This window comes from Oncorhynchus tshawytscha, unplaced genomic scaffold (assembly GCF_018296145.1).
Source record: "Oncorhynchus tshawytscha isolate Ot180627B unplaced genomic scaffold, Otsh_v2.0 Un_scaffold_17_pilon_pilon, whole genome shotgun sequence".
Classification (NCBI taxonomy): domain Eukaryota; kingdom Metazoa; phylum Chordata; class Actinopteri; order Salmoniformes; family Salmonidae; genus Oncorhynchus; species Oncorhynchus tshawytscha.
Genome location: NW_024609830.1, coordinates 33688 through 48436, shown reverse-complemented (window position 1 = coordinate 48436; position 14749 = coordinate 33688). Strand labels below are relative to the sequence as shown.

The following is a 14749-nucleotide window of genomic DNA, read 5'->3' as shown; positions in this document are numbered from 1 at the left end:
ACCACACTGAGCTTGTAATATGTCTGTGGGTATTGAGCTGTCAGTCTGACTTTATTCTGAGGTTGTGTGTGTGTGTGTGTATTGAGCCAACAGTGGGAGGCCAAACGCTGCTACTGAAGAGCTATTAAATAGCCCTTCATACCTCTCCTCGCCTCTTGCACCCACACACACCCACCTTGCACTCTCCATTGACAACACCCCCTACTCAACCCCTCCCTCCATCACTGTACCTCTTAACCCCTCTCTCCATCTATTCTCTCTATTTCTTTAATTGCAGCTTTCCTCCGTATTCTGCTGGATCAATAGGGACAAACGTTGTAGAATGACTGGGAGGCAAAGTGCCATCGATCTCCCAAACACCACACACACACACACACACACACACACACACACGTGTACACGCTCACACGCACCTTCCCGAGGCTCCTGGTCCCCTCCTCCACGTTGGCTGCTGCTGTGTTGACGTTCTCCTCTATGCTGTCAATCTTCTCCTGCTGGGACTGACACACACACAGGGTTTATACACTGGAGACACACACCGCTGACTTGGTCCCTCTTGACACAGCAACACAGATGTGTGTGTCTGTCTGTCTGTGGGGGGTGATGCGGGTGTAAAGTAGAAAAAGTAGGGTCTGGGGAGATTATATTGGGGTAGGAAGGGGTCTTGGGGGGTTATATTGGGGCAGGAGGGGTCTGGGGGGTTATATTGGGGCAGGAGGGGTCTGGGGGGGTTATTGTGAGGAGCACATGAAATATTCAGAGTGGCAGCTGTCCCTCTCCCTGTGTGCTGGACACCATCCATCCTTCTCTCCTTCCTTATTGTAGTTGGTGTTGTTATATGTACATACTATATACATTTCATGGACATGGTACCTTTTTACATTAGCTACTTGTTACATATGGATAGACAATATTCAGAAAAAAGGTATACATTTTCTGTAGCGGTTTAAAATCAAAACTATGACCATCCTGAGCTTTTTAAGTCCCTCGTCTCCCTTACTGCCCCCTAACTCCCTCCTCTCCCTTACTGCCCCCTAACGTCCTCCTCTCCCTTACTGCCCCCTAACTCCCTCCTCTCCCTTACTGCCCCCTAACTCCCTCCTCTCCCTTACTGCCCCCTAACTCCCTCCTCTCCCTTACTGCCACCTAATGTCCTCCTCTCCCTTACTGCCCCCTAACTCCCTCCTCTCCCTTACTGCCCCCTAACTCCCTCCTCTCCGTTACAGTCCCTTCCTCCCTCTCCCTCCCTTACTGCCCCCTAACTCCCTCCTCTCCCTTACTGCCCCCTAACGTCCTCCTCTCCCTTACTGCCCCCTAACTCCCTCCTAACTCCCTCCTCTCCCTTACTGCCCCCTAACTCCTCCTCTCCCTTACTGCCCCTCCCTCCTCTCCTTACTGCCCCCTAACTCCCTCCTCTCCTTACTCCCTCCTCTCCCTTACTGCCCTCCCTCCTCTCCCTTACTGCCTCCTAACTCCCTCCTCTCCCTTACTGCCCCCTAACTCTCTCCTCTCCCTTACTCCCTTAACTACCTCCTCTCCTTTACTCCCCTAACTCCCTCCTCTCCCTTACTGCCCCATAACTCCCTCCTCTCCCTTACTGCCCCATAACTCTCTCCTCTCCTTACTGCCCCTTAACTACCTCCTCTCCTTACTGCCCCTTAACTGCCCTTACTGCCTCCTAACTCTCTCTCTCCCTTACTGCCTCCTTAACTCCTCCTCTCCTTACTGCCCCTTACTCCCTCTCCCTTTAACTCCCTCCTCTCCCTTAACTCCCTCCTCTCCCTTACTGCCCCTTAACTCCTCCTCTCCCTTACTGCCCCCTAACTCCCTCCTCTCCCTTACTGCCCCATAACTCCTCCTCTCCCTTACTGCCCCATAACTCTCTCCTCTCCCTTACTGCCCCTTAACTACCTCCTCTCCTTACTGCCCCCTAACTCCCTCCTTTCCCTTACTGCCTCCTAACTCCCTCCTCTCCCTTACTGCCCCTTAACTCCTCCTCTCCCTTACTGCCCCTTAACTCTCTCCCTCTCCCTTAACTCCCTCCTCTCCCTTACTGCCCCTTAACTCTCTCCTCTCCCTTACTGTCCCCTAACTCCCTCAACGCCCTCCTCTCCCTTACTGCCCCTTAACTCTCTCCTCTCCGTTACAGTCCCCTCCATCCCTCCTCTCCCTTACTGCCCCCTAACTCCCTCCCTCTCCCTTACTGCCCCCTAACTCCCTCCTCTCCGTTACAGTACCCTCCGTCCCTCTCAGTTACAGTCCCCTCCATCCCTGCCCCCTAACTCCCTCCCTCTCCCTTACTGCCCCCTAACTCCCTCCTCTCCGTTACAGTCCCCTCCCTCCCTCTCCCTTACTGCCCCCTAACTCCCTCCTCTCCGTTACAGTCCCCTCTCTCCCTCCTCTCCTTACTGCCCCCTAACTCCCTCCTCTCCCTTACTGCCCCCTAACTCCCTCCTCTCCCTTACTGCCCCCTAACTCCCTCCTCTCCCTTACTGCCCCCTAACTCCCTCCTCTCCCTTACTGCCCCCTAACTCCCTCCTCTCCCTTACTGCCCCCTAACTCCCTCCTCTCCCTTACTGCCCCCTAACTCTCTCCTCTCCCTTACCTCTCTCCTCTCCCTTACTGCCCCTTAACTCCCTCCTTTCCCTTACTGTCCCTAACTCCTCCTCTCCCTTACTGCCTCCTAACTCCCTCCTCTCCCTTACTGCCCCCTAACTCCCTCCTCTCCCTTACTGCCTCCTAACTCCCTCCTCTCCCTTACTGCCTCCTAACTCTCTCCTCTCCCTTACTGTCCCTAACTCCCTCCTCTCCCTTAACTCCCTCCTCTCCCTTACTGCCCCTTAACTCTCTCCTCTCCGTTACAGTCCCCTCCATCCCTCCTCTCCTTACTGCCCCCTAACTCCCTCCCTCTCCCTTACTGCCTCCTAACTCCCTCCTCTCCCTTACTGCCTCCTAACTCTCTCCTCTCCCTTACTGTCCCTAACTCCCTCCTCTCCCTTAACGCCCTCCTCTCCCTTACTGCCCCTTAACTCTCTCCTCTCCGTTACAGTCCCCTCCATCCCTCCTCTCCCTTACTGCCCCCTAACTCCCTCCCTCTCCCTTACTGCCTCCTAACTCCCTCCTCTCCTTACTGTACCCTCTCGTCCCTCTCCCTTACTGTCCCTAACTCCCTCCTCTCCCTTAACTCCCTCCTCTCCCTTACTGCCCCCTAACTCTCTCCTCTCCGTTACAGTCCCCTCCATCCCTCCTCTCCCTTACTGCCCCCTAACTCCCTCCCTCTCCCTTACTGTCCCTAACTCCCTCCTCTCCTTAACCCTCCTCTCCCTTACTGCCCCTTAACTCCCTCCTCTCTGTTACAGTCCCCTCCCTCCCTCTCCTTACTGCCCCCTAACTCCCTCCTCTCCGTTACAGTCCCCTCACTCCTCTCCCTTCCTGCCCCCTAACTCCCTCCTCTCCGTTACAGTCCCTAACTCCTCTCCCTCTCCCTTACTGTCCCCCTAACTCCCTCCCTCTCCCTTACTGCCCCCTAACTCCCTCCTCTCCCTTACTGCCCCCTAACTCCCTCCTCTCCCTTACTGCCCCCTAACTCCCTCCTCTCCGTTACAGTCCCCTTCCTCCCTCTCCCTCCCTTACTGCCCCCTAACTCCCTCCTCTCCCTTACTGCCCCTAACTCCCTCCTCTCCCTTACTGCCCCCTAACTCCCTCCTCTCCTTACTGCCCCCTAACTCTCTCCTCTCCCTTACCTCTCTCCTCTCCCTTACTGCCCCCTTCCTCCCTCTCCTCTCCCTTACTGCCCCCTAACTCCCTCCTCTCCTTACTGTCCCTTAACTTCCTCCTCTCCCTTACTGCCTCCTAACTCCCTCCTCTCCCTTACTGCCCCCTAACTCCCTCCTCTCCCTTACTGCCCCCTAAATCCCTCCTCTCCCTTACTGCCCCCTAAATCCCTCCTCTCCCCCTTACTGCCCCCTAACTCCCTCCTCTCCCTTACTGCCTCCTAACTCCCTCCTCTCCCTTACTGCCCCCTAACTCCCTCTTCTCCTCTTACTGCCCCCTAACTCTCTCTCTCCTTACTGCCCCTTAACTCCCTCCTCTCCCTTACTGCCCCCTAACTCCCTCCTCTCCCTTACTGCCTCCTAACTCCCTCCTCTCCCTTACTGCCCCTTAACTCTCTCCTCTCCCTTACTGTCCCCTTAACTCCCTCCTCTCCCTTACTGTCCCTTAACTCTCTCCTCTCCGTTACAGTCCCCTCCATCCCTCCTCTCCCTTACTGCCCCCTAACTCCCTCCCTGTCACTTACTGCCCCCTAACTCCCTCCTCTCCGTTACAGTACCCTCCGTCCCTCTCAGTTACAGTCCCCTCCATCCCTGCCCCCTAACTCCCTCCCTCTCCCTTACTGCCCCCTAACTCCCTCCTCTCCGTTACAGTCCCCTCCCTCCCTCTCCCTTACTGCCCCCTAACTCCCTCCTCTCCGTTACAGTCCCCTCACTCCCCTCTCCCTTACTGCCCCCTAACTCCCTCCTCTCCGTTACAGTCCCCTCCCTCCCTCTCCCTTACTGCCCCCTAACTCCCTCCTCTCCATCACAGACCCCTCCCTCCTCTCCCTTACTGCCCCCTAACTCCCTCCCTCACTGCCCCCTAACTCCCTCCCTCTCCGTTACAGTCCCCTCCCTCCTCTCCGTTACAGTCCCCTCCCTCCTCTCCGTTACAGACCCCTCCCTCCTCTCCCTTACTGCCCCCTAACTCCCTCCCTCACTGTCCCCTAACTCCCTCCCTCTCCCTTACTGCCCCCTCTCCGTTACAGTCCCCTCCCTCCTCTCCGTTACAGTCCCCTCCCTCCTCTCCGTTACAGCCCCTCCCTCCTCTCCGTTACAGTCCCCTCCCTCCGCTCCGTTACAGTCCCCTCCCTCCTCTCCGTTACAGTCCCCTCCCTCTGCTCCGTTACAGTCCCCTCCCTCTTCTCCGTTACAGTCCCCTCCCCTCCCTCCTCTCCGTTAGAGTCCCCTCCTTCCTCTCCGTTAGAGTCCCCTCCTTCCTCTCCGTTAGAGTCCCCTCCCTCCTCTCCGTTACAGTCCCCTCCCTCCTCTCCGTTACAGTCCCCTCCCTCCTCTCCGTTACAGTCCCCTCCCTCCCTCCTCTCCGTTACAGTCCCCTCCCTCCTCTCCGTTACAGTCCCCTCCTTCCTCCCGTTACAGTCCCCTCCCTCCACTCCGTTACAGTCCCCTCCCTCCTCTCCGTTACAGTCCCCTCCTTCCTCTCCGTTACAGTCCCCTCCCTCCACTCCGTTACAGTCCCCTCCCTCCTCTCTGTTACAGTCCCCTCCCTCCGCTCCGTTACAGTCCCCTCCTCTTCTCGTTACAGTCCCCTCCCCTCCCTCCTCTCCGTTACAGTCCCCTCCCTCCTCTCTGTTACAGTCCCCTCCCTCCTCTCCGTTACAGTCCCCTCCCTCCTCTCCGTTACAGTCCCCTCCCCTCCCTCCTCTCCGTTACAGTCCCCTCCCTCCTCTCCGTTACAGTCCCCTCCCTCCTCTCCGTTACAGTCCCCTCCCTCCTCTCCGTTACAGTCCCCTCTCTCCCTCCATCATTCTCCTCTCCCTTAAGGTGTCTGCATGCTTCCCAGCCGTGCATATATTATGACGGCATTTTGTAACGCTTTTGTTAGTTTTGGTCTTCGGTGAGGGCTTTTTCCGGCCGTGCTAACAAAACATTTTCTCCAGGCATGCCGGAGTCGGTAGCTGAAGTCTACGCCCCTTCACCTGTGATTGGTCAACAGTAGGGATTCTTCAATTAAATGTTTGATGTCATTCAAGGAGACTGCACCAAACATCTTGGATGTAAAATTGTGCGACTAAGATCTGCTTGGTATTTCAAACAAAGGTCTTTTAAGGCACTATGCGAGCACACTCATTCTGAACCGAAGCATGCTGACACCTTTACTCCTCTCCTCAGTCCTCACATCTCTCCCCCACTCTCATGTTCACTTCAGTACCCATTTCTTCACCCTCCCTCCCTTTAAATCCCAGATGTATGTATGGTTGTTGGTGGATGTAGAGCTTCTAGGCTCCAGCCAGTGTAACAGGGGGAGATGAGTGCTTCAGTCAGACACTAGCAGGCTGCGTCTGAACATCTCAACTTGCCTGTCTCTGTCCCCCTCCCTCCCTCCCTCTCTCTCTCAAATCCCCAGGCAGGTACAAACACCGACACACAGCAGTGTTTACCCTGTGGTTGAGAGGCTGAGTATTGGTCCCTGAATGACACCAGTCACCCCAGAGAGACCACAGCACTAAAACATCTTTATGCTCTCTCCTTCAAAACAATCTCCTCTCGGTCTCGTCTCCCGCTCTCCCTCCCTAAATCTCTCTCTCTACACCTCTTTCTGCCCTCCTCTCTCACCATGTTTAAGCCCTCCCTTCCTCCCACTCTCCCTCCTATTGCTCTTTCGTTCCCAGGGGATAGAGTGATAATCGGAGTCGTCTGTTTTCCTCCTGGCCCACCATACGCCCTGTTGCCTGGGTTCTCTCCCACGGCACTCTCCTCTCTTCTCCCCATGGACACACAGCCCCCTTCTCTCCTATCCTCTCTCGTCTCCCACCTCTCCCCTATGGCCCATTTTCTACCATCCCTCCTCCACCAGCAGTACAACTGCCTGCAGCCCCACTCCAGTAACCTGTGGTGTGCTGTGACCTGCTCTCTAAGGAGCCCCAGCATGAATCCAACCAGACAGACAGACGCTAGGCTAGCTGTCACTCACTACACTGTCTGTCAGTGCCCTCACTGCCCTGTGTGCTAACAGCATGGTTAGCGTAGCCGCAGCAGGCTATCTGTGTTACGTAGCCCTGTCCCTGTCATTCATCCTGTCTCATTAGACACCAGGAAGGCATTGTCTGCTGACCTTGTCACCTCTCAATCACACACACACACACACACACACACAGAGCTTACAGTGCATTCGGGAAGTATTCAGACCCCTTCTCTTTATCAACATTTTGTTATGTTACAACCTTATTCTTAAACCGATTACATTTTAAAAAATTGTCCTGATCTACACACAATACCCCATAATAAGACAATGAAAACAGTTTTTTTGTTGTTGCTAATTTCATAAGTATTCAGACCCTTTGCTATGAGACTCGAAATAGAGCTCAGGTGCATCCTGTTTCCATTGATCATCCTTGAGATGTTTCTACAACTTGATTGGAATCCACCTGTGGCAAATTCAATTGATTGGACATGATTTGGAAAGGAACACACCTGTCTATTTAAGGTCCCAGAGTTGACAGTGCGAGTCAGATCAAAAACCAAGCCATGAGTTTGAAGAAGCCCTGAGACAGGATTGTGTCGAGGCACAGATCTGGGGATGGGTACCGAAACATGTCTGCGGCATTGAAGATCCCAGTGGCCTCCATCATTCTTAAATGGAAGAAGTTTGGAACCACCAAGACTCTTCCTAGAGCTGGCCGACCGGCCAACCAGCCAAACTGAGCAATCGGGGGAGAAGGGCCTTGGTCAGGAAGGTAACCAAGAACCTGATGGTCACTCTGACAGAGCTCCAGAGTTCCTCTGTGGAAATGGGAGAACCTTCCAGAAGGACAACCATCTCTGCAGCACTCCACAAATCAGGCCAAACGAAGCCACTCCGCAGGAAAAGACACATGACAGCCTACCTGGAGTTTGCCACAAGCATTTCACTACACTCGCAATAACATGTGTATGTTAATAACATGTGTATGTGACCAACAACATTGGATTTGATTTGAAAAGGCACCTAAAGGACTCTCAGACCATGAGAAACAAGATTCTCTGGTCTGCTGAAACAAGATTGAACTCTTTGGCCTGAATGCCAAGCTGAACGCCTGGCACCATCCCTAAGGTGAAGCATGGTGGCAACAGCACCATGCTGTGGGGATGTTTTTCAGCTGCAGGGACTGGGAGACTAGTCAGGATTGAGGAAACGATAAACGGAGCAAAGTACAGAGAGATCCTTGATGAAAACCACACAGCCAAGACAACACAGGAGTGTCATCTTGGCCATGTTCTGTTATAAACTACACCCGGCACAGCCAGAAGAGGACTGGCCACCCCACATAGCCTGGTTCCTCTCTAGGTTTCTTCCTAGGTTTTGGCCTTTCTAGGGAGTTTTTCCTAGCCACCGTGCTTCTACACCTGCATTGCTTGCTGTTTGGGGTTTTAGGCTGGGTTTCTGTACAGCACTTTGAGATATCAGCTGATGTACGAAGGGCTATATAAATACATTTGATTTGATTTGAGTGGCTTTGGGACAAGTCTCTGAATGTCCTTGAGTGGCCCAGCCAGAGCCCGGACTTGAACCCGATCGAACATCTCTGGAGAGACCTGAAAATAACTGTGCAACAACGCTCCCCATCCAACCTGACAGAGCTTGAGAGGATCTTTGGAGAAGAAGGGAAGAAACTCCCCAAATAAAGGTGTGCCAAGCTTGTATTGTCATACCCTAGAAGACTTGATGTTGTAATCGCTGCCAAAGGTGCTTCAACAAATTACTGAGTAAAAGGTCTGAATACTTAAGGAAATGTGATATTTCAGTTTTTATTTGCAAAAATTTCTACAAAACCGTTTTTGCTTTGTCATTATGGGGTATTGTGTGTAGTTTGATGAGGAAAACAATTTAATCCATTTTAGAATTAGGCTCTAACGTAACAAAATGTGGAAATACTTTCCGAATGCACTGTACATAGCATACTCACATGGACCAGCAGAGAGAACTCTGTCACCAAACCGCTAAGCTCCTTCAGGTCCTGACAAAACAAACTCATATTAACACAGCAACAATAACACAAACAAAAACCTACTATATGACATATTATGAATAAACATGGACATGAACATAAACAATAGACATGAATAAATATTATAATCTCAATCTATTATTAAGACAATTTGTGAATACAGTACAAGGGGCCCAAATATTCCCACCTCCTCCAGGGTGTCCCAGGACTCAGCAGCACTCTCGTTGAGGGGGATCACTGGGAGGAGGAGCTGTGTTTGATTGACAGGAGGGGGCTCCCTGCCCACATCATCACCATGGTAACCACCTAATGGACAAGGTCAGTGAGAACCAGAGTGACCAACTTTAGATCTGGACATGTTACTGCTTCTGAAATTCTCAAATTCATAATGAGCATTTAGATGATTTATTAGTTGGTTTATTGGTCAATAAAGGAAGAGGTAACATGGCTGACATAGAATAGAATAAACTGATGTAGTTGAATAGAGGGGGAGAGGGCGGTGCTACCTGAGGATGAGTGGTCTGGGGCGCGTGGTGCCTGTGGCAGAGGGGCGGGGTTAGAATGCAGGAGTAGGAAGTCTTGCGTGGCAGCAGATGCTCGGTCTCTGATTGGCTGAACCAGCCTCTCCATGGCGGGGCCGTCCTCCGGACAGATACGTCCACACAGCTTCTCCATCTCTCTAACATTAGCCCTCAACTGCTACAGAGAGAGAGTGAGAGAGAGGTTCAACTTCCCAACAGATAGATTTAAAAAAGAGGCACGAGAGAGAGAGAAGTACACCCTCATACAGACAGACAGGTTCCAGTGTCTCTGCTGGGAGGAGGAGTGAGAAGGGGGAAGTAGGAGGTTGTCAAATCGCCTCCCCTGGTTGTACCCATCAGCCCCAGGGCAGACCAGGGCAGGGGTCAGGAGGTCATGACCAATAAATGCTCCCACGCTAATTAGACATGATGAATAAACATACATGCACAGCTGCAGACTGGATTAGCATTGAGCTGCTATGGCCACGGGGAGACACACCTGTCAGAACGCTAAAGACCTGTTAGCATATGCTTCACAGATAACACACACACACAAAGAACATCAACAATAAGAACATTAACAGGTGAATGAGCTCTCTGCGCTGCTGGAGAAGGTTGGTTAAAGCCTCTTAAATGTAATCTACGTAATCCCCTAAAGTAATTATTTACCATGAGAGGGCCATAAACAATAACTAGTAATGCTGCAATCTCTACGGTTCAAATTTCCCCTTTCTGGTAAAACAGTTAGACTGGTGAGGTGTAGTCACTTTTCAAGACACAAGATCAAGTACACAGCACAAACATGATTCAAACATGATACAAATATGTTATATGATGGATATCCTATAACTAAACTGTATAAAGAAGGCTTGAAATAACTTATTTGTTCTAAATATAGTATAATTTATAAAGCGACTAACTATAAGATTTCTGTATAATACATATTTGTATATTTATTGTTAGAGAAAATGGGCATATTTTCTAAAGGTCTCTTGGTCAAAACGTCTGTCCCCGTCACTGTGAATATTTCCTGAACTCGTTAGGCCTTTCATCTCATATAGTGTCCGTCTATCACAAACAGAAGGTGTGTTTTGTTTCAAATCTATTCATTATTTTAGACTACTGGCTATAAATCGATCTGAATGTGGTACAGTGATGAAACCACTCCCCCTCGCTGCATTACGGTGTAAGGATTCCAGGCATATGCTGCTTCATACAGGCAGAAGAGACATGCTACTGTGTCTGTAAAAATCAGGGCTATTGCTCAATGCAAGCCAACTCGATCGATTTATAAGCAAAAATTTCAGTCAGAACCGCGCAGGTCCCGTAAACAGGGGACTTTATATCGAAGAGGATTTATTTAAGAGGATATTGTTACTAAACGATATCATAACCGCCATCGATAAAAGACAGTACTGTGCAGCCGTCTTCATCGACTTGGCCAAGGCTTTCGACTCTGTCAATCACCGTATTCTTATCGGCAGACTCAATAGCTTTGGTTTTTCTAATGACTGCTTCACCTGGTTCACCAACTACTTTTCAGACAGAGTTCAGTGTGTCAAATCGGAGGGCCTGTTGTCCGGACCTCTGGCAGTCTCTATGGGGGTACCACAGGGTTCAAGTCTCTATGGGGGTACCACAGGGTTCAACTCTTTTCTCTGTATATATCAATGATGTCTCTCTTGCTGCGGGCGATTCCCTGATCCACCTCTACGAAGACAACACCATTCTGTATACTTCTGGCCCTTCCTTGGACACTGTGCTAACTAACCTCCAAACGAGCTTCAATGCCATACAACACTCCTTCCGTGGCCTCCAACTGCTCTTAAACACTAGTAAAACCAAATGCATGCTTTCCAACCGTTTGCTGCCGGCACCCGCACGCCCGACTAGCATCACTACTCTGGATGGTTCTGACCTAGAATATGTGGACAACTATAAATACCTAGGTGTCTGGCTAGACTGTAAACTCTCCTTCCAGACTCATATTAAACATCTCCAATCCAAAATCAAATCTAGAATCGGCTTCCTATTTCACAACAAAGCTTCCTTCACTCAGGCTGCCAAACATACCCTAGTAAACCTGACTATCCTACCGATCCTTGACTTCGGCGATGTCATCTACAAAATAGCTTCCAATACTCTACTCAGCAAACTGGATGCAGTCTATCACAGTAACATCCGTTTTGTTACCAAATCACCTTATACCAACCACCATTGCGACCTGTACGCTCTAGTCGACAGGCCCTCCCTACATATTCGTCGCCAGACCCACTGGCTCCAGGACATCTATAACTCTATGCTAGGGAAAGCACCGCCTTATCTCAGTTCACTGGTCACAATAACAACACCCACCCATAGCACACGTTCCAGCAGGTATATCTCACTGATCATCCCTAAAGCCAACACCTCTTTGGCCACCTTTCCTTCCAGTTCTCTGCTGCCAGTGACTGGAGAGAATTGCAAAAATCGCTGAAGTTGGAGACTTTTATTTCCCTTGCCAACTTTAAACATCAGCTATCTGAGCAGCTAACCGATCGCTGCAGCTGTACATAGTCCATCTGTAAATAGCCCACCCAATCTACTTACCTCATCCCCATACTGTTTTTATTTTGTTTACTTTTCTGCTATTTGTACACCAGTATCTCTACTTGCACATCATCATCTGCTCATTTATCACTCCAGTGTTAATTTGCTGAATTGTAATTAGTTGCTCCTATGGCCTATTTATTGCCTACCTCCTCATGCCTTACCTCCTCATGCCTTTCTGTATATAGACTTTCTTTTTTCTACTGTGTCATTGACTTGTTTATTGTGTTATTGGCTTGTTTATTGTTTACTCCATGTGTAACTCCATGTGTTGTTGTCTGTGTCACACTGCTTTGCTTTATCTTGGCCAGATCGCAGTAGCAAAGGAGAACTTGTTCTCAACTAGCCTACCTGGTTAAATAAAGGTGAAATAAAAAATTACAATTAAAATATAAAAATCTGTATTTTTTTTGTTGGCAAAAGGCGTTTACAGAACTAAGGTCTACTGATTGAAAGGTGTGTAGGAGTGTGTAACTGGTCCATATTTGTGTGTTTTCAGGCTGTTGTTGTCTCTGGGGGAAGGGGATATGGAGGGGGCCCTGAGACCGTTGTATGATAGTCAGTCACTCAGCCAGCGGTGTGTGACTGTGTGTCAGCCAGTCAGTCAGTCAGTGGGGGACAGACAGGCATGTGAAGCAGCAGGACTCCATCTCTGCAGACAAACACACAGTAAACACCAGGGAGAAAGTGAAACCAGGCACACGTTGTTAAAATAGGCCCTGCCACACCAACACACACACACACACAGGGCGTTACGAAACCGATTCACTAGCCTGCTAATATTGTTGCACTCACTAAGTCTTAGGCCTAGTTAACTAGTCTGTAACCTGAGGAATCAGTGTATGCGTCTAGGTGTGAATGTATGTACCCAGGAGACAGCTACCTTACCGTAGGTCCAGGGCTCCGTCTTCACCTCTTGGTCGGCCGGTCCAAGTGGATTATTATTTGTTCAGACTAAACATAAATATGTTCAAATCAAACCAGCTCTCCGAGCTGGTACTCTGACTGACGATCACCCTAATTGACAGCACCGAATGTGCTTATCAACCACCTGGACAAGGTTGCTGCTGCCCCCTGGGGGAATGGAGTGTGGAAGTGATCTGTAGTGCGCTGTCCAAACTACTTAACCTATTCCCTCAAAGTGATGAGCACCAGAGAGGGGGTCTATAATAATATTCACAGTTAGGAGAAAGGGATGAATAGATGAGTGATGGATGAAAATAGAGGCATGCAGACAGAAATACAGAAAGCAGAGGAGCCCACTTCCTGCTAGAGACTTCACTTCCTGCCTAGAGAGTGGGGGGGTGATGATGCCGTCTTTCTCTGCTTCCCTCTGCCTTTCTTGCTCTCTCTCTACTTCTCTTAGGCTCTATCTGTGCTGCATGTCCTTGTGTATCATCACCCATCTTCACCTTCCTTACACACACCCAGCCCAGAAACACACACACGCCACACAGGAAAGCACTCTGCCCTCCCAAGGGATTTGAGGGGAATGGTGTGTTTTGAGTGTGTGTGTGTGTGTGTGTGTGTGTGTGTGTGTGTGTGTGTGTGTGTGTGTGTGTGTGTGTGTGTGTGAGGGAAGGAGGTGGGGGTGAATCCTTCACTTCCAGAGACATGGTGGTGTCATTGTGAAAACACACACACACACACAGACCCTTTTATAACACACACTTAATTTTACATACACACTCCTGATCTCCTGCAGGCACACAGCACACAGTCACAACATATTGTATATACTCAGCACAAGGCCAGTGTGCGTGTGTCTATGTTTTACCTGCACAGTGCGGCTGGCATTGATGTGCTCCTGATGAAGGCGATCCCATTGTCCACTATGCTGGAACTGTAAGACAATAACAAGCTCAGTTGCTGCTTCTCTGTGTGTGGTTCTTCTGTAATTTCCAATGGTCGGTGATGTGAGTTTGCGTGTGTATATATGTGTGTGTGTGCATGTGTGTATATGTTTGCATGTGTGAGTATATGTGTGTGTTACCTTCAGTATATTGCTGTGGTGTCTCTGTAGTCTTTCTAGGTCTGTCGGCAGGGCTACTTTAGTGAACTTGTTGATTGGCCCTTCAAGACGCCTCAGCGTCAGCTTGCCCCCTTCCTCTGACATCCTCCCTGACATCTGACCCCGGGTGGGTTCTCACACCTGCAACCATACACACGTGCTCCTCTTACTCAGCTACCTGGAAGACAGGAGGGAGGAGGTATACATCAAACATCAGTGTGCCACACACAACCACGTGACCTGTTTTTCTCTCACACACACACACACACACCTCCTTGTAACCCAATGCCAAACACATCACAACATACCATTTCTGGCTAGTAGGGAGCTTTGCTGACTCCTTCGTGCCCAAGGTTTGAATAACAGGGTCTCAGTCTGTCTCGAGCTGTTAGCTAGCTAAAGAAGTTAAACGACAACATCCGGGAACAAATGATAACAGAAAACGTTGCTTGTTCCAGAGAGAAGAAATGTCTGTAATTATGACACATTAAAACACATTTTGACCGAGGTAAGGCATCATCCTCTAGCTGGCAGTTATAACGTTATATTGTGCTCTTAAAGTAACAATATAACGTTATAACTGCCAGAATCAGATGTCTGTCAGGTGAGTTAACAGTATGTTAGCAAGCTAGCCAGCACAGCTGACTATTCAAACTTTAAATCTATCATATTTCATTTTCAAACCGTGAACATATTACTTACTTAAAGTAAAAATCAATGACTGTAAAACTTGAGAGATGCATTCTTCTAGGCTATTTCGTAACTGTTTGTCTCAAGTTAGCTACATGTCCAACTTTCTCTTCTGTTTGTAAACAACTCTCTTCCTTGCGCGCAGACGAATTACTTCCGATCTAAAACCTTAGCCCA

General features: G+C 49.8%; 1 protein-coding gene across 3 annotated transcripts in view; it reads right to left on the bottom strand.

Annotated features, from left to right (window-relative positions):
- Positions 1–14749, bottom strand: part of stx17 (syntaxin 17) — a 19017-nt gene extending 4268 nt beyond the window's left edge. The window contains exons 1-8 of one of the 3 annotated variants that reach the window (XR_006083058.1): positions 14585–14749; positions 14191–14278; positions 13865–14060; positions 13649–13714; positions 9268–9460; positions 8949–9067; positions 8720–8770; positions 414–500 (exon numbers count right to left, since the gene is read on the bottom strand). Coding sequence is in view for 2 of the 3 variants with exons in the window: in XM_042319272.1 (XP_042175206.1) it covers positions 414–500; positions 8720–8770; positions 8949–9067; positions 9268–9460; positions 13649–13714; positions 13865–13999 (651 nt within the window). In the remaining variant the exon portion in view is untranslated. The remainder of the gene's footprint in view (positions 1–413; positions 501–8719; positions 8771–8948; positions 9068–9267; positions 9461–13648; positions 13715–13864; positions 14061–14190; positions 14279–14584) is intronic. The other 2 variants (XM_042319272.1, XM_042319273.1) reach the window with 2 other exon arrangements.